Genomic DNA, 26,053 nt, shown 5'->3' with positions numbered 1-26,053 from the left:
CGTCCCGTACTCTCGCCATTCTCAAAATATCTCTGTTGTTGAAACAAGCGTTTATTGTCTGCCATCTGTAACAGATGCGCATCCAATAAAGACTGCAAGGATTGCCAATTATCCTTATTAGAGTCCGATGGGTCCCCAAGAAATTGCTGCTCCGCCCCTAGTACTTGCTGCTGTAAAGAAGTCTGGATCGCTCTATTTTTAGATTTACAAAAAGAAATATCCCTAATGAATATACCTCTCACATATGCCTTTAAAGATTCCCACACAGTACCCACCGAAGCTGTCCCTGTGTTAATCCTATAGAATTCAGCAATGTCAACAGTAAGTGAGTTACCCACTGTAGAGACCTGGAACCAAAATGGATTCAGTCGCCACAGGGAGCCCCGTAACCCGGGATGAGAGCAGCCCCTGATCCGTACTAAAATAGGGGAATGGTCAGAGAGTACGAGGGAGATACTCCACTGACCTAATTAACCTGTTCAGGACCCATGACGTATGCATACGTCATGTCTTTTCCTGGTCTCCGCCGCTCACCCGGCGGAGATCGGAAGCGGATCCCTGCTGAAATCCTTCAGCAGGGATCCAGGGCAAACGCCGAGGGGGGCCATGTATGCCCCCCATGTCGGCGATCGCCGCAAATCGCAAGGGAAATCGCCCTTGCGATCTGCGGCGATACCGGGCTGATCGGGTCTCTGGGACCCGACCGCCCGGTAATTTCGCATGATCCCGGCTGTCACAGACAGCCAGGACCATGCTAAAGCATAGGAGCGAGGTGGCAAACCTGCCACCTCCTCCGATCCCCTGCGATCCGTCGGTTAGTTAACCGACCAATCGCAGGAGGGGGGGCGGTTACTTCCTCCCGTCCTGCCCGGCCCCTGAAAGTCCAGAGAGGACGGGAGGAAGACCGGAGGACGCGGCGGGGGACGGGGGAGTGCTGGGGACCGGCCCCGGTACTTACCTCGTCCCTGAAGACCCGGATCCCGGCGGGGAAGATGGCGGCGGCGGCGGCGACAGGTGAGTAGATCTTCAGCCGCGGTCGGGCCCTTTACAGCAATGCACGTCGCCGTAAAGCGACATGCATTGCTGTAATGGGACCCTGTAAACTACAACTCCCAGCATGCCCAGACAGCCCTTGGCGTCTGGGCATGCTGGGAGTTGCAGTTTTGCAACATCTGGAGGACTACAGTTTGGAGACCACTGTGCCCTTCCAGATGTTGCAAAACTACACATCCTCAGCATGCCCTTACTGTCCAGGCATGCTGGGAGTTGTAGTTCTGTAACATCTGGCCCTTCAGATGTTGCAGAACTACAACTCCCAGCATGCCTGGACAGTTTTGGCATACTGGGAGTTGTAGTTTTGCAACATCTGGAAGGGCACAGATTGGGAACCACTGTATTAGTGGTCTGCAAACTGTAGTCCTCCAGATGTTGCAAAATACAACTCCAAGCATGCTGGGGGTTGTAGTTCGGCAACATCTGGCTCTAAAGATGTTGACGAACTACTACTCCCAGCATGCCTGAGAATGTTTGGGAGTTGTGGTTTTGCAACAACAGGAGGCACACTGGTTGGGAAACATTGTCTGTTTCCTAACTCAGTGTTTCCCAACCCGTGTGCCTCCAGCTGTTGCAAAACTATAACTACCAGCATGCACTGATAGACTGTGCATGCTGGGAGTTGTAGTTTTGCAACAGCTGGAGGTCCCCCCCTGTGAATGTACAGGGTACTTTCACATGGGCAGGGGCTTACAGTGAGTATCAGGCTGCAAGTTTGCGATGCAGCAAATTTTGCGCGGCAGCTCAAACTCGCAGCGGGAAAATCGCTGTAACCCCCACTGCCCGTGTGACTGTACCCTAAAAACACTACACTAAACTAGACTAACACAAAATAAAATAAAAAGTAAAAAACACTACATATACACATACCCCTACACAGCCCCCCTCCCCTCTCCAATAAAAATGAAAAACGTCTGGTATGCCACTGTTTTCAAAATGGAGCCTCCAGCTGTTGCAAAACAACAACTCCCAGTATTGCTGGACAGCCGTTGACTGTCCAAGCATGCTGGGAGTTTTGCAACAGCTGGAGGCACCCTGTTTGGGAATCACTGGCGTAGAATACCCCTAAGTCCACCCCAATGCAAATCCCTAATTCAGGCCTCAAATGCACATGGCGCTCTCACTTCGGAGCCCTGTCGTATTTCAAGGCAACAGTTTAGGGTCACATATGGGGTATCGCCGTACTCGGGAGAAATTGCCTTACAAATTTTGGGGGGCTTTTTCTCCTTTCACCCCTTATGAAAAGGTGAAATTGGGGTCTACACCAGCATGTTAGTGTAAAAAAAAAAATTTTTTTACACTAACATGCTGGTGTTGCCCTATACTTTTCATTTTGACGAGAGGTAAAAGGGAAAAAAGCCCCCCAAAATTTGTAATGCAACTTCTCCCGACTACGGAGATACCCCATATGTGGGCGCAAAGTGCTCTGGGGGCGCACAACAAGGCTCAGAAGGGAGAGTGCACCATGTACATTTGAGGTGATTTGCACAGGGGTGGCTGATTGTTACAGCGGTTTTGACAAACGCAAAAAAAAAAAAACCCCATATGTGACCCCATTTCGGAAACTACACCCCTCACGGAATGTAATGAGGGGTGCAGTGAGAATTTACACCCCACTGGTGTCTGACAGATCTTTGGAACAGTGGGCTGCGCGAATTAAAAATTTTGTACAGCCCACTGTTCCAAAGATCTGACAGACACCAGTGGGGGGTAAATGCTCATTGTACCCCTTGTTACGTTCCTCAAGGGAACGTGCGGCCAAACCACGGTTTGTTCAAAACATGTTTAGTCTCATCCACCAAATGCGTTTCAGAGGGACACAAAATGGCAGGCTGATGTGCTTTGAGCACCTGAAAAACAGCAAAACGCTTAGTGGGATCATTAAGGCCTCGCACGTTCCACGCCACCACAGTTAGATCAGTAGCCATTATCCAACCATAGGAATGCAACTGACCACAGATGGGAGACCGCCAGGCCGAGCCATGTATGAGAACTCAGAGGCATCTGAGATGCAACATCATAGGACATATAGAAGAGAGGACACAGAACAACAGACACCCCAGACAGACAACAAAACACAACAAGAGAAAACAGGACAAACACTCCAAATAGACAACACAGATAGAAAGGTCGCAACTTGCAAAAAGTGGAACAAAGAAAAAGCCCAGCAACTAAAAGCATGTAGCACAACAACATACAGTATAGTCTTCTTAAGTGCAGTAAAATCCCGATAGAACAATATTGTTAAGGCATCTGGCATATAACAGAACTAAATAACTGGTCCTGAAAAGAAACAGCACATTATAAACAGAGAACTGCACCGTAAGTCAAAGCGTGCAATGCACGCATAAGGCACTCCCCAGCAATATGATTGAAAACAATAAAAAGAACAAGTATCGGCCTGGTTAGGGGAGGAACCCCGCATGGGGGGCATTGCTGTCAGATAAACAACATTAAATCAGGGCAGTCCTATACAGTCAATTATGTATCACCCAGGGCGAGCCCGCCTAAGTTCAGGTTCATGTGCATCCAACCAGTCTGCAGCCGCCGCTGAGGTATCAAACAGGTGAGTAGTGCCTAGGGCCACCACTCTCAGCCGTGCAGGGTAGAGCATAGAGTAAACCACGTTGAGGACGCGCAAGCGTTGCTTGACATCCATATATTTGGCCCTTCTCTTTTGGACTTCAGCGGAAAAAGTCCAGAAAAATAGAAATACAGTGAACAATAATGGCAAGCTGCTCAATCTCTCTGGCTTTGCGCAAAATAATATCCCTGTCCTTGTAGTGAAGTATGCAGATAAGTACTGCCCAGGTGGGAGAGGTCTAGTGGGCACTCTATGCGCCCGCTCCACAGCAAAAAAGGCCGTCAAAGTCTCCTTCCCAAACATAGTAAGAAGCCAGTTCTCAAAGAAATCCCCTGGATTGCGACCCTCCGCCTTCTCTGGTACCCCTACAAGGCGGATATTATTCCTCCGTAGACTATTTTCTATATAATCCGACTTTGCAGCCAGGGCAGTTAGGTTATTAACCACACGATGCATGTCTCGTTTTAAAGGGGAGACCTGCTCCTCTAAATCCCCCACTCTCTCCTCCACCGCACCGATGCGTTCAGACACCCTCTGCATGTCATGGCGTAAAAGCTTAATATCCCCACAGTACTCACTGTGGGTCCTGGCACACCAGAGGGGTCAGAGGCCACAGTAGGAGTCTGAGCTGTGGGCAACCCCTCTGCCCCAGCAGCACTGACGTCGCTCCAGTCATCAGCCGCCACCACCCGGGCCGCGTCTGGAGGCTCCGACACCCGGGTGAAGCGCTGTAGCCTCTCCGCAACACCCGCCACCTCCACACAAGATGGCGCCGTCTCACCACGAGGCCCAGGCCCTCCGGCTTCCTGAGACTTATTAGCCCGGTTCCGATTGCTGCGCCCGGACATCACGATCCCTGCAGCCTCCAGGTATGTAGAGGAAGGCACTAAAGGGGTCAGGGGAGATAATGGGGCCAGATGCCTAGGATTCCAGCAGGATTAATAGTGGAGCTCCGGGATGCTGCGTCCGCTCACATGCCCGTTCAGGCCACGCCCCCTGGCTACAGCTTTAAGGGGACACTCCGCCCCCTAGACATCCTTATCCCCTACCCAAAGGATAGGGAATAAGATGTCTAATCACAGAGGTCCTGCTGCTGAGACCCCTCTCACTTGGTGTCTCCCTTCTCTGCAATCTGCTGTCCACTGCCTGCTATGGAAAATCTGTCTTAAGTAACACTGGATAAGGACAAAACAGTTATTGCGGATTGCTGTTAAGATATTGGTTTTCTGGTAACAGTGTTACAGGATTCACTGTGTTCTGTGTATTTATGCAATGAAAGTCCATAAGAGAGGAGAGTAAATATGTTATAGCCATTGGGCATAGACTAGAATTATTTTTTTTCTATTGCTATGGCTTATTTTTACAAATTGAAAGTGATTTGGACTTTTTGCCGCTAATTGTCATTTCTTCTCGATTACAGGAGGAGTATCTGTCTTTGGTGGCCAGGCTGATTATTCATTTCAGAGATATTCGTAAGTCACAGTTCAGATTCATTTTAAAAGCCTTTACCATAAGTTATTCCTAAGACAGCAATTACCGTATTTATCGGCGTATAACACGCACTTCTTAGGCTAAAATTTTTAGCCTAAAGTCTATGTGCGTGTTATACGCCGATAAGCCGCTGCAGTTCAATGATTTAAAGCGGGCGATTTCTCTGCAGTTCAATGATTGCCGGCTTCTCTGCCCCTGCCTGTCCTGGGGTCTAGAGCCCTGCTATCGGTGCCGCTGCCCGTTCTCTCCCCCCTGGCTATCGGTGCCGCTGCCCATTCTCTCCCCCTGGCTATCGGTGCCGCTGCCCCATTGCCGGCGCCGATAGCCAGGGGGAGAGAAGCGGCGCCGGCAATGGGGCAGCGGCACCGACAGACAGGGGGAGAGAAGGGGCAGTGGCACCCATTGCTGGCACCGCTGCCCCGTTGCCTCCCCAATCCCTGGTTGTATAATTACCTGTTGCCGGGGTCGGGTCCACGCTGCTTCAGGCCTCCGGTGTGCGTCCCCTGCGTCGTTGATATGCGCTGCGAGACGCAACGACGCAGATGACGCACACCAACAATTCCCCCCCCCCCTGCAGAAGCCCGGTACCTCAGCTGCCTGGAGCAAAGTGTTTTTTTTTTCATTTGTTTTTGTTTTTTTCTCGCCCATCATCGGCTTTGGAGAAAACTTAGCTCCGGGGCTGCTTAGGTACTGGGCTGACATCTTATACCCTATCCTTTTGGATAGGGGATAAGATGTTGAACTGTGTGTGTGAAAAACTTATTATTTTTTTTTATTTTTCCCCTTTTTTATTTGCTCATAATAACCCATCACAGTTCAGCTTTCTTTTGGATAGGGGATAAGATGTCTAACAGCGGGGTGTGTGTGTGTGTGTGTGTGTGTGTGTAAAACTTTTTATTCATTTTGTTATTTTTTTTTTATTTGCCCATAATAACACATCACACTGCTTTCATACATTAGCTGAGCTGTGATTGGTTGTTGTGGGGAAAAACAGACTTTTTAGGCAGGTTGAGGCAGATTGATACATTTGGGTTATGGTGTGTGAATTGTGACACAATAGGGGATATTTATCGATGAAAAGTAGTGCAGTTGCCCATAGCAACCAACTTTTTACAAGCCTTATTTAACCCCTTTAATGAAGCAGGACATATATTTAGGTCCTGCGCCGGCTCCTGATAAGTGAAGTGCGCTAAGGGGCTGAGCTCGCTTCATACCCTGCAGGTCCCATGTATGAAGCAACCATGACCCGTGGCTAATACCAGACATTGTCGATTGGGCTGATGTCCGGTATCGACCCTTTAGACGCCATGATCAAAGTTGATTGCATCGTCTAAAATGGGAGGTTGCCGGTTAACTCAGTGAGCTGTTCAGGACCGCCACGGTGAAATTGCAGCATCCCGAACAGCTAAGGACAGTGGGAGGCTCCTTACCTTGCTCCTCGCTGTCTAATCGGCATTTGATTGCTCCAAGCCAGAGATCCAGGCTGGAGCAATGGCATAGCATTGAACAGTGTATGCAATTAAAGGATAGCTTGTGATAGTCCCCTATGGGGACTAAAGAAAAAAGTGTAAAAAAAAAAAAAATTTGTGATTTAACCCCTTCAGTAATAAGTTTGAATCACCCTCTTTTCCCGTTTAAAATTTTACACGTGCGTAAATGTCTAAACTATAAAATTGTAATGTTAATTAAACCACAGAGTCAATGGTGTACATGTAAAAAATTCCAAAGTCCAAAATTGCGTAATTTTGGTCACTTTGTGTACCCTAAAAAATTTATAAAAAGCGATCAAATAGTCCTATCAAAACAAAAATGGTACCGATAAAAACTTCAGATCATGGTGCAAAAAATTAGCTCTCCTACATCCCTGTTTATGGAAAAATAAAGTTATAAAGGTCAGAATAGGACAATTTCTTGGTTGCTTTTCATTGGGGCACACTGTTACTGAAGGGTATATGCTCTTGCCACTAAGGCACGGATGCTAAGGAAAAAAATAAGTTCTCCCTGGCAGGATATACCCAGTTGTAGCTTAGTGTCAGTAGGAGGCAAGTTTTTTCTTGTTTTATAGTTAGGGATGTCTAGTTAGTTTATTTCATTAATTTTATTTCCCGTTTTCAGGTGGGGGTTCAGGAGTATGTCACTACCTGTTCCCCCTTATGCAATGAAGGGGCATATGACATAGAGTATGTGCTGCTAACCCCTTCTCACCAATGGCCAGCACCAGGGGGTAGTACCTTGGGTCCCCCCATAGTCCCTGCTCGTCTTGCTGATGCAGCCTGGCATGATGCAGGTGACACCTAGCTGGTTGACATCTGCAGGTGAGTGTTGGCGATTCAGGTGAGTATGCCCCTTTCTCCTCCAACCCCCATCTTCTTCCCTTTCCAGTGATCGGGCAAGGATCCTTTCTTTATTCTGCTGTGGGGCTGTGCTTCCTCTCTGTAGGGTCCTTTTAAGGGTTAACGTGTGAGGAAAGGGGAGCCTTAGGGGGGGTTAATGCATGCCTGCCGGCATGATTTTACTGTAGGGAGCCGGGGTCCCACTTGCGCAGCGTTCTGTGCCTGGTTATCTCGGGGATGCTGGCACCTGAATTCCCTGCGCTGATCCTCTGTAGGGGGCCCGCATTTTCTTTATCTCCCCTTCCTCCCGTGGCAGTTTTCCTTGTCGGGCAGCACCTTCGCCCGGCACCTCCCCCCCCCCCCCCCCCCCCCAGTGCGTTTTTTTTACTTTAGTTTTCGTTCGTCGCCCAGCTCGGGCAGCCGGAGCGCGGGGGTACTATAAATTTAGGCTGCGGCTTCAGGCCTGTATGTTCGGGCACGAGCGCTTTTACAGGACTCCCTCCCTCGCCGGCCTTTTGTGTTACAGCGTGCACACCAGGGGTCACTGACCTCCCTATTAGAGTGGTGCGCACGTTCTGGCTGGATCATACCACTGACACTTTGGCTCCGCCCCCTCAAGCGCGTGATGCAAGTACAAAGCTTCTCACGGGTGTATACTGTGGCTGTATACTGCATTGTTGTCAGCATTTTTTCTCTTGAGTGTTAGGCTCCCCTCTAGTGGTCTAATGTAGTTATTACAGCTACATAGTTTTTTCTATGACCCTTCCTGTTGCTCCTGTCTGTTTTGGAGTTTTTTTCCCCCCAGCTTCCCTACCTTTCTAGTATGCCTTTTTAGGGCATACTTGGCGATTTATTTATTTTTTTACTTTTTTTTTGTCTGTTGACTAAGATCAAGTGTAGTATCAGTTTACCATCCGATACGTCCTTTCTTCGAGAACATATATTGTTTGGATTTTTCGGAACAGTGCCGATTTTGAAGCTCTCTTCTGTCGCCCTAGGCGTCTGACTGATAGGGCAGTTTCTGCTGGTTCAGTGCATCCCGCATATTGGAATGCTTAGCCTTTTGGTCAGAGTATTGCGGCACAAGCCCTGTACACTCTGTTCTTTTCAGCTTAATATCTGCTGGGCTCTTTCTATGGGACTGTATATGGGGCTTTATTGTTTCAATCACCCTTAATGGCTGATATGACTACATTGAGTCGGTTGAGATATGCCACTGGCATACCTACTCTCGGTTCTCACTCTGTCAGGGAGTGTATGTGACTCGCCGTGGCAGGTCGTTGCCAAGGGTTTTACGATCCTTTGAAATATAGCGGTAGAGGAGTACAGTCTGACTGTAACCCCGGTGAGTGCCATGACATGTCGGTCATGTCTGCCGGTTTTCTTAACGTGTGCATGCTATATTCCCACCTTTTCCGGCTGCCACATGACACTCACTAGTGCCCCAGATCCCCTTGTCCAGTTCGAGGTCTCCTTGGAAGTGTCCCTGCGTGGATGTGGACTGGACTTGCTGTCATTATACTAGTAGTCTGTCCTGTCGCTCATCTCATAACTGCCGCATCTGCGGCTGGATAATGGTACCCCACTTCTAGTGCGAGGTGTCCACTGGAGGGACCTGTTGTCTACTATGGACCCATACCAGTAAGACTGACAGTGGTCTGCATGGTTTTCTCCACTGCGCCTCTCTCTCTTATCCAAGGGCTGATGTATCTGTGGCTGGAGTACCGGTACCTCACGGCTAGTGCACAGTGTCTGGTGGGGTGACCTGGCATGCCCTATGGACCCTATGCAGGGTGACAGGGATACAATCAATGGCTCCTAAGCCGCCTCTGGTCTCCCAGGGTGACAGGGATTCTATCCATGGCTTCTAGGCCTCCCTGCCCTTCCACATGTGTCAAAGGGGCACAGTAGTCTGTGTGGTTTTGTCCCCTTATCACTAGCACCTGGAGGTGTACTCGTTCAGCCAGACCTTTGTCTGCACAGTTTCTGCTGCCACCGGTCTCTCATCTCTGGGCTGCCGCGTGCATGGTTGGGGCTTCCCATACCTCACTGTTGGTGTGATGAATCTGTACGAGGGTCCTTGCATGTACAAGGGACTGATGTCAGTTAGTCTGTCTGTCTTTCATCTGCATGGTCTCCTACACCACTGGGTCAACTATCAGATCAGCCACACTCCTGTGCCCCACTTCCTGTGGGAGGGTTCGTAGGAGTGTTCTTCTGTGTTCAGGAATCCTATACCAGTCAGCCAGACTGTTGTCTGCATGGTTTGCTGCTACGCCGGGTCCACTACCATACACTTCCCACAGTGGTGGAAGTTCAGGTAACCCACTGCCAAGGTGTAGTTCCTAGTGAGTCCCAGACCCCCCCCCCCCCATATGTTGCTCCATGGGCCCTATACAATGGACCATGTGTTGGTTTGCGGGGTTCCCTACTACCAGGTCTGTCTCCACATGCCTGCCGCTCTCATGGCTGAAAGCTGGTATCCCACCTTTAGGGTGTGGTTCTAAATGCGGGACCTGCTGTGGCCACGGTCCCTACGCCAAATAGCCAGGCTGTGTCTGCATGGCTTTCTCATCCACCAGCTCACCTCCCCCATTCCTGCCACTCCCGTGGCCGGTGTGTCCCTGTGGGTTCATTTGGCCTCTCTTTACCTGCAAGTCTGACTTTGTCGGCATGTTTCCTGACACACATACATCCTTCATCTCTTACGTCTGTGACAGCAGTCTTGGTGTGTGGCACCATTAAGAGATGGGGTGTGGGTGTTTTCCTGCAGGTTCCACAGACTTTTACAACAACAACAGCAGCAGCACTCTCTTCCCCTTTCTAGGGTACAATGTTGGTCTGCTAGGGGCATGGTTGTGACACACCGTTGGTGCCTGGGCCTGCCTTCCAAATGGTTTGTGCTTACTGCCCACTTTTGCAGCCTGGCTCTCTCCCGTTTTCTTGGTTATTTACTGCTGCTCATGCAGACATTGCACTCTCCTCTGTTGGAGCCACAGTCTGTTGTTGGGTCCTGCTGTTGCTCTCCTCCCTCGGTTCGATCTCCTTGAAAGGGTGTGTTCCTCCCTCCCTTTGACAGTGTCGGTTGCGCTATACTAACACTACAGTCTTCTGGGGGGTAATCTTTATGTCCCCAGAACCTAGCCAGGTTCCCTTTTGTTCCCCCGCCGTCCCTGTCCTGATGGGTTGTTGGTTTTTCAGAGTGCTCTGGTCCACTCAGACTGCTGGGGTCTAAGACCGGTTGGTCTCCTTGTCTTGGACACCTTCCTAGGATGCTGTGGCATGCTTTCTTTTCTGGATCGTCCCTCCTTGTTCTTTGGGCTTTAGTGGTGGTTGAGGTCTTGGGCATGTGTTGTGATCCTGCCCAGTCTTCGCTGCGATCCCATTTGTAGGGCGGTCTTTCTGTACGGCACTTCTTGTCTCGACATGGATGTTTGTCACCCGGTGCATTTCTCAGACGTTGAGTTTACATACTTTATATGTGTAAGCCTTCCATGAGACTCTGGATCCTCTAATTCCCATGTCAGCTTCTCCGCTGTTCCGGGATGCTCCTTTTAAGGGTATTCCGCTCCTTTTTGTTGGCTGTTTTTTGCTTCCATCTCCCCCTTTTGGGGTCCATGTTATCACGAGATAGAGGGCATTTTGGTCGTCTGGATTACACCAGTTGAGCTAATTTCCCTTCCCGGGTGCTCACGGCGGGCCCCTGAGACGGGGTTTTTTGGGTCTGCTGCTGTTCAGGTCATCGATCTTGAGCTGGTTGCTGTCTCTTCAGGGAGCTCAGTTTCTGGGCCTCTGACTCTGGCCTGGGGTCTCGTCCGCTAGCCTTACGGACGGTTGGGTTTGGTCTCCGGACTGCTTCCCTTTCTCTAATGGTTGTTTTTCCTTATCTAGGGGACTGCTTTCATACGCCCCATCAGTAACTATGTCCCTCAATGAAGAACGACCCGAGAAAAGGAGATTTATTTTTATTTTTTTTATGCTCACCGTAAAATCTTTCTCGTAGCCTTCATTGGGGGGACACCGCACCCACCCATTTCTTAATTTTTGCCTGGATGCTCTCCAGTTCTTGTGTTTTTTTTAAATTTTTTTCTTCTTTAACCTGTTCAGGACCCAGGGCGTAATTTTAAGCCCTGGTGCCCTGGTACTTAAGGGCCCAGGGTGTAAACTTACGCCCTGGCGTTTTCCGGTCCCTGCCGGGCAGAGATCGGAAGCGGATGCCTGCTGAAATGCTTCAGCAGGCATCCAGGGCAAACACCGAGGGGGTCCATGTAGGCCCCACATGTCGGCGATCGCCGCAAATCCTGAGGGAAATCGCCCCTGTGATCTGCGGCGATACCGGGCTGAGCGGGTCTCTGGGACCTGACCGTCCGGTAATTTTGCATGATCCCGGTTGTCACAGACAGCCAGGACCATGCTAAAGTATAGGAGCGAGCCTCCTCCTATCCCCTGGGATTCCTCGGTTAGCTAACCGACCAATCGCAGGGGGGGGCGGTTACTCCCTCCCGCCCTGCCCGCCCCCTGGAAATCCGGAGGGAACCGGAGGAAGACCAGAGGACGCGGCGGGGGACGGGGGAGTGCTGGGGCCCGGCCCCGGTACTTGCCTCGTCTCTGAAGACTCGGATCCCAGCGGCGGAGACGGCGGTTGCGGTGACAGGTGAGTGGATCTTCGGCATCGTTGCGGGACATTTGCAGCAGTCCAGACCGCCGTAAAGCAATCTGGACTGCTCCATCTGGTCCCCTTACACTACAACTCCCAGCATGCCCAGACAGCCCTTGGCATCTGGGCATGCTGGGAGTTGCAGTTTTGCAACATCTGGAGGTCCACAGTTTGGAGACCACTGTGCCCTTCCAGATGTTGCAAAACTACACATCCTCAGCATGCCCTTTCTATCCAGGCATGCTGGGAGTTGTAGTTCTGTAACATCTGGCCCTTCAGATGTTGCAGAACTACAACTCCCAGCATGCCTGGACAACTTTGGCATACTGGGAGTTGTAGTTTTGCAACATCTGGAAGGGCACAGATTGGGAACCACTGTATTAGTGGTCTGCAAACTGTAGTCCTCCAGATGTTGCAAAACTACAACTCCAAGCATGCTGGGAGTTGTAGTTCGGCAACATCTGTCTCTAAAGATGTTGCCGAACTACTTCTTCCAGCATGCCTGAGAATGTTTGGGAGTACTGGTGTTGCAACAACTGGAGGCACACTGGTTGGGAAACATTGTCTGTCTGTTTCCTAACTCAGTGTTTCCCAACCCGTGTGCCTCTAGCTGTTGCAAAACTATAACTACCAGCATGCACTGATAGACTGTGCATTCTGGGAGTTGTAGTTTTGCAACAGCTGGTGGTTCTCCCCCCCCCCCCCCCCCCCCCCCCCCCCACGTGAATATACAGGGTACATTCACATGGGCAGGGGGCTTACAGTGAGTATCAAGCTGCAAGTTTGCAATGCAGCAAATTTTGCGCGGCAGCTCAAACTCGCAGCGGGAAACTTGCTGTAATCCCCCGTCCGTGTGACTGTACCCTAAAAACACTACACTACACTAACATACAATAAAGTAAAAAACACTACATATACACATACCCCTACACAGCCCTCCTCCCCAATAAAAATTAAAAAACGTCTGGTATGCCACGGTTTCCAAAATGGAGCCTCCAGCTGTTGCAAAACAACAACTCCCAGTATTGCCAGACAGCCGTTGACTGTCCAGGCATGCTGGGAGTTTTGCAACAGCTGGAGGCACCCTGTTTGGGAATCACTGGCATAGAATACCCCTATGTCCACCCCTATGCAAATCCCTAATTCAGGCCTCAAATGCGCATGGCGCTCTCACTTCGGAGCCCTGTCGTATTTCAAGGCAACAGTTTAGGGCCACATATGGGGTATCGCCGTACTCTGGAGAAATTGCCTAACACATTTTGGGGGGCTTTTTCTCCTTTCACCCCTTATGAAAAGGTGAAGTTGGGGTCTACACCAGCATGTTAGTGTAAAAAAATTATTTTTTTACACTAACATGCTGGTGTTGCCCTATACTTTTCAATTTGACAAGAGGTAAAAGGGGGGAAGAGAGCCCCCCCCAAAATTTGTAATGCAATTTCTCCCGACTACGGAGATACCCCATATGTGGGCGCAAAGTGCTCTGGGGGCGCACAACAAGGCCCAGAAGGGAGAGTGCACCATATACATTTGAGGTGATTTGCACAGGGGTGGCTGATTGTTACAGCGGTTTTGACAAACGCAAAAAAAAAAAACCACATGTGACCCCATTTCGGAAACTACACCCCTCACGGAAGTAATGAGGGGTGCAGTGAGAATTTACACCCCACTGGTGTCTGAAAGAGCTTTGGAATAGTGGGCTAAATGCTCACTGTACCCTTTGTTACGTTCCTCAAGGGGTCTAGTTTCCAAAATGGTATGCCATGTGTTTTTTTTTTTTGCTGTCCTGGCACCATAGGGGCTTCCTAAATGCGACATGCCCCCGAGCAAAATTTGCTCTCAAAAAGCCAAATATGACGACTCCTTCTGAGCATTGTAGTTCGCCCGTAGTGCTCTTCAGGTCAACTTATGGGGTACCTCCATACTCAGAAGAGATGGGGTTACAAATTTGGGGGGGGGGGGGTATTTTCTGCTATTAACCCTTGCAAAAATGTGAAATTTGGGGGGGAAACACACATTTTAGTGAAATTATTATTATTATTTTTTACATATGCAAAAGTCGTGAAACCCCTGTGGGGTATTAAGGCTCAGTTTATTCCTTGTTACGTTCCTCAAGGGGTCTAGTTTTCAAAATGGTATGCCATGTGTTTTTTTTTGCTGTTCTGGCACCATAGGGGCTTCCTAAATGCAACATGCCCCCCAAAAACCATTTCAGAAAAACGTACTCTCCAAAATCTCCTTGTCGCTCCTTCGCTTCTGAGCCCTCTACTGCGCCCGCCGAACACTTTACATAGACATATGAGGTATGTGCTTACTCGAGAGAAATTGACCTACAAATAGAAGTATAAATTTTATCCTTTTACCCCTTATTAAAATTCAAAAATTGGGTCTACAAGAACATGCAAGTGTAAAAAATGAAGATTGTGAATTTTCTCCTTCACTTTGCTGCTATTCCTGTGAAACACCTAAAGAGTTAAAATGCTGACTGAATGTCATTTTGAATACTTTGGGGGGTGCAGTTTTTATAATGGGGTCATTTGTGGGGTATTTCTAATATGAAGACCCTTCAAATCCACTTCAAACCTGAACTGGTCCCTGAAAAATTGTGATTTTGGAAATTTTGTGAAAAATTGGAAAATTGCTGCTGAACTTTGAAGCCCTCTGGTGTCTTCCAAAAGTAAAATCACGTCAATTTTGTGATGCAAACATAAAGTGGACATATTGTATATGTGAATAAAATTTTTTTTTAATTTGGAATATCCATTTTCCTTACAAGCAGAGAGCTTCAAAGTTAGAAAAATGCAAAATTTTCAAATTTTTCATCAAATTTGGGGATTTTTCACCAAGAAAGGATGCAAGTTACCACAAAATGTTACCACTATGTTAAAGTAGAATATGTCACGAAAAAACTATCTCTGAATCAGAATGATAACTAAAAGCATCCCAGAGTTATAAATGTTTAAAGTGACAGTGGTCAGATGTGCAAAAAATGGCCGGGTCCTAAGGTGTAAAATGGCTGGGTCCTTAAGGGGTTAATCCGGGAATTCCTTTCTAGGGTCCTTTGGACATATGTCCTTGTTGGCTTCTCCTACTGCTTTGTGACAAAACTGTTTTACCTCCCTTTCAGTGGGCTGGTGTATCCTGCCAATGAGGAGTCAGGTCCCCCCCCCCTTAGGGTCAGCGCCTCCTAGTGGCAAGAGCATATACCCATCAGTAACGGCTTCCCCTAATGAAGGCTACGAAAGAGATTTTACAGTGAGCACAAAATCTCCTTTTTACACATACTAATTTTGCATGTAGTTATACATTTTTTTAGTAAATAAAACCTCTGGACATTAGGTATCCTTGTAACTGTATGGACCTATAGAATAAAGAGATGGAGTCATTATTACTGAAAAGTGTACTGCATAGAATCGGAAGCCCCAAAATTAACAAAATGTCGTGTTTTTTTTTTTTTTCCCAATATTTTTTTCTCTGGTTTTGCCGTAAAATTTGTGATGAAATGATTGTCATATAAAGTACAATTGGTGGCGCAAAAAAAGCCCTCATATGACACAGTATGTGAAAAATTGAAAGCGTTATGATTTTTAGAAGATGAAGAAAGAGTGCAAAAATGGAAAAACCCTGCGTTCTTAAGGAGTAAAAAAATAAATAAATAAATCACATTTTTTGATAAACCGGGGGCCGATTTATATTCAAACACATGAAGGTTTCCAGATAAGATATCTTGTCCTGTACTCATACTAAAACACTTCATCCATTATTGAAATGACGTGTGCTTTGACAGACAATGGTGGAGATTTATCAAAACTTGGCCTGAGGAAAAGCTGCTGAGTTGCCCATAGCAACCAAACAGATTGCTTCTTTCACTTTTGAAAAAGCCTCTAAAAGTGAAAAAAGTTATCTGGTTGTTATGGGCAACTCAGCAACATTTTCTCTGGACTGGTTTTGATAAATCTCCCCCAGTGACACTGTATGCCAGAAGCTCTAACTCGTGTACTTTATACTTGTGCTTTCCTTACAGATAACAAGAAAGCTCAGTCAGCTGGCAGTGGTAAGAGATTTTTCTGGATGTTTTTATACATACTTTTAGCTAGTAAATGATTATAGCTAATTAACTTTTTATAAATCTTCTTCTGTAATACTAATTATACCTTCTTATAGATCCAATGAATGCCCTACAGACGCTTACAGGCACAGCACCTGTAGGTGTACAGGGAATGCCCATGGGTGTCCGTCCCCCTGGTGCACAAATGGGAGGAATTAGTGGAATACAACAAATGGCCCAACAGATGAGTCTTCCTGGTCAGCCACAGCCTGGGGCATCTGGAATGGCACCACATGGTATATCTGGAGTTTCAACAGGAAACCAGCCTAGTAAGTTCTCAATTACAGGTTTATCAATCAGCTTTAGTCTTAGGGTACGTTAACGCTACGGAATTGCCGCGAAATTTCCGGGTGGAATTCCGCGAGACCCGTTCACACTGAGGAATTTCAGCGGCGGACATTTCCGCCGCTGAAAGTGTTCCACGCAATGAAAACATGTTCATTCTTTGTGCGGAATCCACGAGCGGACCATAGCCGTCAATGGTGACGGCTGAGTGCCCCGCGGCCCTAGCGCCGAAGCACCTTCGGCGGCTGCCTGGCGGAATCTCCGCTCGCAGAATTCAGCTGCGAGAATTCCGTAGTGTGAACGCACCCTTAAAGTTGTTGAAGATTATCTAGTCTGTTTGCACTAAGATTTAGACTTAGTTTAGAATTAGTTTTAGTAAATTTGGGCTAAAGCTGTATGTTGTCTATAATGTCATTTATTTTTTTATTAAAGTTACTGCATGTTTTTTACATTATTCTGGCACTTGTAGTCTAGGTCTAGATAACCTAGGTATCTTTTTTTGCATGTTATAACCCTTTCAAAAGCCCCCCCCCCCCTTTTTTAAAAAAAATTTTTTTTTTTTTTAAAGCCTCATATTTGTTCACGCGCACACCTGTAAAGCACTGCTGTGCATTTCTCTTTATGCTATGAGCAGTGTGTGAATGGCTAGCTCTGAAGTCCCCATAAACTTTAATGGATGTTTGTGTTTAACAATGTCACAACTTTTTTTGTGTAAACGTTTCCCTGGCCCTTATTAAAGTATACAGTGGGGGATCAAAAGTTTGGGCACCCCAGGTAAATTTTTTTATTAATGTGCATAAAGAAGCCAAGGAAAGATGGAAAAATCTCCAAAAGGCATCAAATTACAGATTAGACATTCTTATAATATGTCAACAAAAGTTTAGATTTTATTTCCATCATTTACACTTTCAAAATAACAGAAAACAAAAAATGGCGTCTGCAAAGGTTTGGGCACCCTGCAGAATTTATAGCATTCACTGCCCCCTTTGCAAAGCTGAGACCTGCCAATTTCATGGATTGTTCTCAATCATCTGGGAAGACCAGGTGATGTCAAAGGTTTTAAATTCCCAGACTCATCTGACCTTGCCCCAACAATCAGCACCATGGGTTCTTCTAAGCAGTTGTCTAGAAATCTGAAACTGAAAATAGTTGACGCTCAAAAAGCTGGAGAAGGCTATAAGAAGATAGCAAAAAGTTTTCAGATGTCAATATCCTCTGTTCAGAATGTAATAAAAAAAATGGCAGTCATCAGGAACAGTGGAAGTTAAAGCAAGATCTGCAAGACCAAGAAAAATATCAGACAGAACAGCTCGCAGGATTGTAAGAAAAACAATTCAGAACCCATGTTTGACTGCACAATCCCTCCAGAAAGATCTGTCAGACACTGGAGTTGTGGTACACTATTCCACTATAAAGAGATACTTGTACAAATATGGTCTTCATGGAAGAGTCATCAGAAGAAAACCTCTTCTACGTCCTCACTAGGGATCGACCGATTATCGGTTTGTCCGATGTTATCGGCCGATAATCACGATTTTGGGTATTATCTGTATTGGCAATTACCTTGCCGATAATGCCCTGCACCGCCCCGTGAAACCCACCCCTGGCCCGCCGCACCGTGTCGCACCCCCCACCCCCATTGCCTCCCCCATCCCCGGTTTTATAATTACCTGTTCCCGGGGCCCACGCTATTTCTGGCTCCTGCTGCGTCCTGCATAACGCTGTGCGCAGTGACGTGACGTCACCGTCAGTGCGCACAGTGACAGCTCAGAAGGACGCCACCGGTGTCAGATGTAGAGTGAACCCCGGGAGCAGGTAATTATAAAAACGGGGATGGGGGAGGCAGTGGGGCGCGGCCCGGGGGGGGGGGAGGCGGGTGCGGAGTCGGGTGATAGGACTCAGGACCCCCGGACCGGCATGGGGAGAGAAGCGGGTGGCGACCTATGGCACCGCAAAAGCCACTGCAGTGCATTGATTTGAAGCGCCCGCTTTAAATCAATGATCTGCAGCGGTGTCGCAGGGGGGGATAAATAGCCGATAACTTATACCGGAATATCGGTATAAGTTATCAGCTATCGGCCCTAACCTCCACCGATTATCCGTATCGGCCCTAAAAAAACTATCGGTCGATCCCTAGTCCTCACCACAATAATCAGCATTTGATCTTTGCAAATGAACATATGGACAAGCCTGATGCATTTTGGAAACAAGTTCTGTGGACCGATGAGGTTAAAATGTAACTTTTTGGCTAGAATGAGCAAAGGTACGTTTGGAGAAGAAGGGGAACAGAATTTAATGAAAAGAACCTCTGTCCAATTGTTAAGCATGGGGGTGGATCAATCATGCTTTGGGGTTGTATTGCAGCCAGTGGCACAGGGAACATCTCACGAGTAGAAGGAAAAATGGATTCAATAAAATTTCAGCAAATTTTGGATACTAACTTGATGCCATCTGTGAAAAAGCTGAAGTTAAAGAGAGGATGACTTCTACAAATGGATAATGATCCTAAACACACCTCGAAATCCACGGGGGATTACATCAAGAGGCGTAAACTGAAGGTTTTGACATGGCCTTCACAATCTGCTGACCTAAACATAATTGAAAATCTTTGGATAGACCTTAAAAGAGCAGTGCGTGACAGACACACAAGAAATCTCAAAGAACTGGAAGACTTTTGTAAGGAAGAATGGACAAAGATACCTCAAACAAGAACTGAAAGACTCTTGGCTGGCTACAAAAAGCGTTTACAAGCTGTGATACTTGCCAAAGGGGGCTGTACAAGATATTAACTCTGCAGGGTGCCCAAACTTTTGCAGACACCATTTTTTGGTTTTGTTGTTTTGAAAGTGTAAATGATGGAAATCTAACTTTTGTTGACACATTATAAGAATGTCTAATCTGTAATTTGATGCCTTTTGGAGATTTTTCCATCTTTCCTTGGCTTCTTTATGCACGTTAATACAAATTTTTACCTGGGGTGCCCAAACTTTTGATCCCCACTGTATGGGATTGGTGTCTTTTCTAACATAGACAGGCAACTAATGATAGATTTGTAGTCATAAGGGGCTTCCTTATTTTCAGTTTGGCTCAAAAACAACTAAATAAAACTGTGGAAGTAGTTTAATAGTATTAGCCTACACCAGCCAGGAACTGGCTTACAAAACTGCCTTTGAACAGCATGGTTAAAAAGTCGAAGATTTTGGTGCAAAAAGTTAAAAACTTGCAAAGGGAAATAATGAAGTAAAAATGTTTACCAACACCATATTTATCACCTGCCCTGTACCATTTAATACATTTGGTGCATGTTCACATTTCACACCACAAATTAAAGGCATAAAAAGATGTTCACCTATACCACTCTTCATAATCCCCTATATGGTGTAAAACTACAACTCCCAGCATGCCCTGACAGAGTTTAAAGAGCAATTGTCACGAATTTCTACCCCCATAAACTAATCACAGGGTAACAAAGTTCTTTAGAATTACTCTCCAGGTATACCTTTTTACTGCATTCTAGCAGCTTTTATCAGGCTAATAAATGCTTTATAAGACAGTCAGCAACAGTCGGATAGGCGTGGCTATGGCCCGCGGCTGCCACGCCTATCTCCTGTATGTCAGCGCTAGGAGCGCTGTGTGATTGGTGCCAGCACATAGGCACCTTTTATTATGCTTATCTGTGGCGGCGAACATAAAATGTGTAAGTAAAACAAGTGCCCGTTCTATCAGTTTACAATGTCTGTTCTTCTATTCTCCTATTAGGTTACAGTGTCATCACAGCGGGTTAGTTTGCATAGCAAGCAGAATGTCGCGAGTGCTCGCTATGAAAACTAGCCGCCTCCAGTGCTAGTGATGTGAAGAAAACTGTCTCCTGGTGCTGCGGGACACAATCGCTCTCTTGATGGCCCCAGTATGTTGTGATACCATCACCATCGCTGCGGGTGGCTAGTTTTCATAGCAAGCGCTCCCTCCTGGCCCTAGTGCGCAGCGTAATCCTCTGCTGCTTGCTGTGCAAACTTACCTGCTGTGATGGCACTGTAACCTGATAGGAGAACGGGCATTGTAAACTGATTTGCCGCCAAAAATAAGGATAATAAAGGGCCTATGTGCTGGGACCAATCACACAGCTGTCCTAGCGCTGACATACAGGAGATAGGCCATAGGGCCATAGCCAAGCCTATCCGACTGTTGCTGTCTTTTTTTATTTTTATTTTTTTTCTAATAGAGTTTTTTTTTAGCCTCATAAAAGCTGCTAGAAAGCAGTAAAAGGTATACCTGGAGAATAATTCTGAAGAACTTTGTTACACTGCGATTTAGTTTATGGGGGTTCAAGTTCTTGACAGTTGCACCTTTAAAAAATGTCTACTACAGACAATAATGATGAATTACCTCCATAGTGTTGTAAACTGCTTAGAAAGTATGGGATCAGCCCCTTCTAAACTACCTACAGTTTTTTTTTTTTATCTACAGGTGACTACAGGTTCTTTTAGGGGGCAAAAAAATGATTAGAGCTGTTGTAGTGCAACAGCTGCATTCTGCATGCATAAATGTAAAGTGATTTCAGCATTGGAAGGCCGAGATGCTTCTAGCTCAGTGTTTCCCAACTAGGCAGCCTCCAGCTGTTGCAAAACTACAACTCCCAGCATGCCCAGACAGCCATAGGCATTGTAGTTGTAGTTTTGCAATAGCTAGAGGCACCCAGATTAGGAAACACTGAGCTAGCTTATGCACCAAAATAGCTAGAGAGACTAGTCTAATGCTGTGTTCACCAATGGCTGCGCGATGTTGCCAAAGGTGTACCATTTTTTTTTTTTCCAACAGCCTTTTTATTTTATTTTTATATTACTGGTAAGAATTTGGCCTTTTTATACACAACTTACTATTGCAAACCCGACATGTTTTGTCAGGTTGTGCGTCAGAAATTCGGTCTGCGCCAGAATTTGCACCAGAATTGAAAAAACAAAACAGACTAACTCTTCATTTTACCAGGAGAACCCGAAAAGGGCGTGTTTGTCAGGACAAGGGACATGATCAATGGAAAGGAGCGTGTTCCCAACATTTTCACGAAAACCTAACACATTTACTAAGGTTTCCACAGAAAATGTAGTGGATTTCAGCTGAGGAAAACCCGACAGATCAGAGCATGTGTTTAAAAAAAATAAAATGTAGGGAAAGTGGAAAATGTAGGGAAACCTTAGTAAATACCATGGAAAAAAATTTGTGGGGAAATAAAACCCACAAAGAAACCTACACTCCACTCTTAGTAAATCAGGGCCACTGTCTAGTCTAAATTTACACTCCCTACAATTCATGGAGTTTTATTTTCCCTTACTGTACTGTGCATATGTGTTCATTTCTACCACCATGTTCTTGCTCTTCTAGCTCAGCTCCAGCTCCAGCAAATGGCGCAGCAGCAACAACAACAGTTCCAGCAGCAGCAAGTAGCTGCCCTCCAACAGCAGCAGCAACAACATCAGCAGCAGCAACAACAGCAACAATTTCAAGTCACCCAGCAGAATGTTATGCAACCCCAACAGCAGCAGCAGTTTCAAATGGCAGTGGCTGCAGCACAGCAGCAACAGCAAGCGCAACAGCAGCAGCAACAGCAGCAACAGCAGCTCCAGGTAGCAGCCCAGCAACAGCATATGTTAAAGCTACAAATTCAGCAGCAGCAAAACCAGCAGCAGGTGAGTCTAAAAGAGGTTTCATTTTATATGTAGGCAGTAGATATTGTGCTGCGAATATTGTGTGTACATATCTTATACATAATGTTATTTCAAATCTCCCTTGAGGATACCAGGGTAAACAAGTGTGTATATATAATCACAATTCCCTTTAGGGTATGAAAACCCCTCCAGGACTAGACCCTTCTACTAGGGTTTCCCCTTAAAATATAACTTTGTTACTTTCTAAAAAAAAAAACTCCAAAAATTATATAAAGTGTAAATAATACACAGTGTATTAAAAGCACAGCCATTTTGTTGGTTTTGGTCTTTCTGGACCTCTAATATATTGGAGAAATTGTCATAGTGATTTTCCCATATCACCATTCCTATGGATCAACTATGTTGTAATGGGTCCCTTAAGAGGGATCCTATGATTTACTTCTCAATCCAACTTTAAAGGTTGCTATTTAAAAGTGTCCCACCCACCCCCACCCCCGACGTTTCGCAACCTTTAAAGCTGGATTGAGGAGTAAATCATAGGATCCCTCTTAAGGGACCCATTACAACATAGTTGACCCATAGGAATGGTGATATGGGAAAATCACTGATAATTTCTCCAATATATTAGAGGTCCAGAAGGACCCAAAACCAACAAAAAGGCTGTGCTTTTAATACACATTTTGCAGTATTATTTACACTTTATATATTTGGAGTGTTTTTTTATTTTATTTTTTTTAATTTTTTTTAATTTTTTTTAGAAAGTAACAATAAAAGTTATATTTTAAGGAGAAACCCTAGTAGAAGGGGTCTAGTCCTGGAGGGGTTTTCATAACCTGAAGGGAATTGTGAATATATGTACATATCTTATACATATCTCATTTGTCTACTTTTAGAACCCCCCCCATGACTGTTGTTCCCTGCAAGTGATCACAGTGATTAAAATTAGTCTATGTAACGAAACATTGCAAAAAAAAATATTTAAAAAGTTAACAGGGAACTAGTAAATACAACACCAGCAGTAGCCACAGTGCCATTCAAAAAAACAGGAAGGCAATTTGAAAATGTTTTCTCATTTTTTGTTTTTTAATTCTAAGCACATAAGAAAACCTAAAGTAACTAGGGAAAACATTGAAAAATTAGACAAGGACACAAAAGAGAGAATGGGGAGGGGTACATCTAGATCTTTTATGAATGTGATTGACTAGGGGTCCCTGAACCCAAAAAGCATCCAACTTTCTGATATATTTATAGCAATGATTTTGACTGTGTTTGTACTATTCCTTTTTAACTGGTTTGTTTTTCCCTTTTAGCAGTTACAGCAACAGCAAATGGCAGCGCATATTCACCGAATACAACAACAACAACAGCAGCAGCAACAACAGCAACAGCAGCAGCAGCAGCAACAGCAGCAGGTTATGCAACAGCCTATACAGCAACAGCAAATGCAGCAGCAGCCACAACAGGTAATGCAGCTCCAGTTGCAGCAACAGCAAGTGGCACAAAGTCAGCAGCAACTGCTTTCTACGCAGCCACAGACCCAGTCCCTGATACAACCAGGTCAGCCACTGCCGGGACAAATACCTTCTCAGGTTATGTCTGTAACACTCACCCCGCAGCAACAGCAGCAACATCAGCTGAAGATAATACAGGTATTTATCTGCACATGGTGCTATTATGTACTTAATTTCTGTTTAGCAGTTTACTTGCAACATACTTATTTTCTATTTTAGCAGATTCGGGCAGTGCAAGCTCAGCAGCAAGCTCAGCAGCAAGTGCAGGCGCAGCAGCAGGCACAGCAGCAGGCACAACAACAGGCTCAACAGCAGGCCCAACAGGTACAGCAAGCAGCTCAACAGGCTGCCCAGCAGGTGCAGCAACAGGCAGCTCAGCAGCAGGCAGCACAGGCTCACATGGCAGCTGCAGGGAACCAGGTTAGTTTCTGCAGCAGTTAAACAATGTTGTCTCTGCATGTTTTTTTTTTTCCTAACTGCAAAGCCACTTAAAGCAGCACTGCAGGTTTATATTCAGATATTTCTTTAAAGGGTAGCTCCCACCATCACTTTTTTTTTTCTTTTTTCTGTCCCTGCCTACTACCCATCTATCCCTTACCCCCTCCCTGCCTTTAATTTTATTTTTTTTTTTAACATATTAAAAATGCCTTTTTGTCTGCCTGGTAGTGTGCTCACTACCAAGCAGACTTCCCCAGCAGGCACCACGTCACTGATGCCTGCTGGGGCCGACACTTCCGCCCGTAGTTCACCTATACAGGGCGCCTCCAGCTGTTTCCCCACTGCAACTCCCAGCTTGCCCTGACATCTATTGTAGTGGGGAAACAACTGGAGGCATACTGTATAGGTGAACACCGTGATGGCCGCATATCGCGCCGCTCAACTCCCTCCCCACCCCCCCCTTAGTTCACCTATTCAGTGTCCCTCCAGCTGTTTCCCCACTACAACTCCCAGCTTGCCCTGACATCTATTGGCTGTCAGGGCATGCTGGGAGTTGTAGTGGGGAAACAAATGGAGGCATACTGTATAGCCCGCAACCCCCCTGGCCCCACTGCGCCGCTTTTAAGCTGTTTTAAAATCACTTTTTTTAATTAAAGTATATTAGAGATATGTTGTAGTACTTAAGTACTACAACATATACATTTTTTGATTTCATGACAGTGCCCATTTAAACCCCCGATATTTGCACTTTGCCCACATGGTTATTGGTATTTCACTTATTTTGCCCCTTTTAACTTGCACTGCTCCTTTAATTTGTGGTGTCTCTTGGTTTCTCTGTGGTGGGTGCAATAATAATGCCTGCTGGTTTTAGAGAAGCTATGGTGGTTATTTCTGCAAAAACCCAGATATCTGAGTAACACAGCTCTACTACAATAAATGTACTGTGCTCCTTAACATGAAAAAAGTACAACCTGTACAGTGAGGTGCGAGTATGCTTAATAGCTAATGCTACTACTTCTACAGGGTCCACCAATGGTGACTACTTGAACTTGTGACCATGTTTTGCTTATTGGACAAGTGTGTTTATTCTCCAGCTTAGATTCATCTTAAGGCTTAGAAGAAGAGTTGGCTTTTTTTTTTTTTTTTTTATGGATCCTCTCAGATTTTTTGTTGCATGATGCAAATGCCTTGTGTTTTTTTTCTGCTCCCCTTTATATTGATAGATGCTTAGGAGTAACTGTGTTTTACTCTTTGCAAGATGTATCCTAAAAATTGTAACCCAAATAAGTTTGTGTCTTTTGTTGGTGATCCCATTGTATATAATGAAGGCAGGGAGAAGCATCTTTAAGCTACTGCTTGCGCGGATGTGCATAGGTAGAAATTGGGTAGTAGTAATGTGTTCAAAAATGATCTGAATAAATGGTGTGGATTAATGATGAGGAAGGTGTCTGTGGCTTGAAATTCACATTTGCAGCACATGTTGTATTGTCAATAATAAAAATTTAGATCCGGCTCACTTTGTCTAGTGGTACAAATCTGAGCTCACCATCAAAACTCTAATACCCGGATAGCTAGAAAAAATACTGTAGAAAAAAAAAATTATATAAATATATATATGGGCTTAAAGCACTATTAAAGTTTGTAAAAATACAATATCCAATCATTGTCACATATACATAAGGAACTGCACAACACAGGGCCCTTGTGAGGGCCGACCTAATACGAATATTGTAATTTAACAATCCTAAAATAGCTATAAAACTGCTACACTATCATAAACTCTACATATAGTAATAGAAATCTTTAAAATAAACAGCTTGCTGGTATGGATAATGATTAGGCAGTCAGTGAAAGATCTTGTATGGTGTCCAATATAGTACTCCTGTCACACACTTAAAATATAGATGCACTCTATAAAAGTCTGAATATCTCA

The 26,053-nt window shown here is 45.8% G+C and overlaps 1 protein-coding gene and 1 pseudogene across 5 annotated transcripts in view; both read left to right on the top strand.

Moving 5' to 3' along the window:
• The window catches only part of MED15 (mediator complex subunit 15), a 74,733-nt gene that overhangs the window by 22,119 nt on the left and 26,561 nt on the right, over window positions 1-26,053 (top strand). For 3 of the 5 annotated variants that reach the window (XM_056531063.1, XM_056531037.1, XM_056531072.1), the window contains exons 3-8: window positions 5,058-5,109; window positions 16,140-16,169; window positions 16,280-16,492; window positions 21,888-22,192; window positions 23,482-23,820; window positions 23,902-24,102. In XM_056531063.1, coding sequence (XP_056387038.1) covers window positions 5,058-5,109; window positions 16,140-16,169; window positions 16,280-16,492; window positions 21,888-22,192; window positions 23,482-23,820; window positions 23,902-24,102 — 1,140 coding nt within the window. The remainder of the gene's footprint in view (window positions 1-5,057; window positions 5,110-16,139; window positions 16,170-16,279; window positions 16,493-21,887; window positions 22,193-23,481; window positions 23,821-23,901; window positions 24,103-26,053) is intronic. The other 2 variants (XM_056531046.1, XM_056531056.1) reach the window with 2 other exon arrangements.
• Window positions 8,326-8,504, top strand: LOC130344253 (U2 spliceosomal RNA; annotated as a pseudogene).

This window comes from Hyla sarda, chromosome 1, assembly GCF_029499605.1.
Source record: "Hyla sarda isolate aHylSar1 chromosome 1, aHylSar1.hap1, whole genome shotgun sequence".
Taxonomy (NCBI): domain Eukaryota; kingdom Metazoa; phylum Chordata; class Amphibia; order Anura; family Hylidae; genus Hyla; species Hyla sarda.
This window is presented reverse-complemented; position numbering and strand designations above follow the sequence as displayed.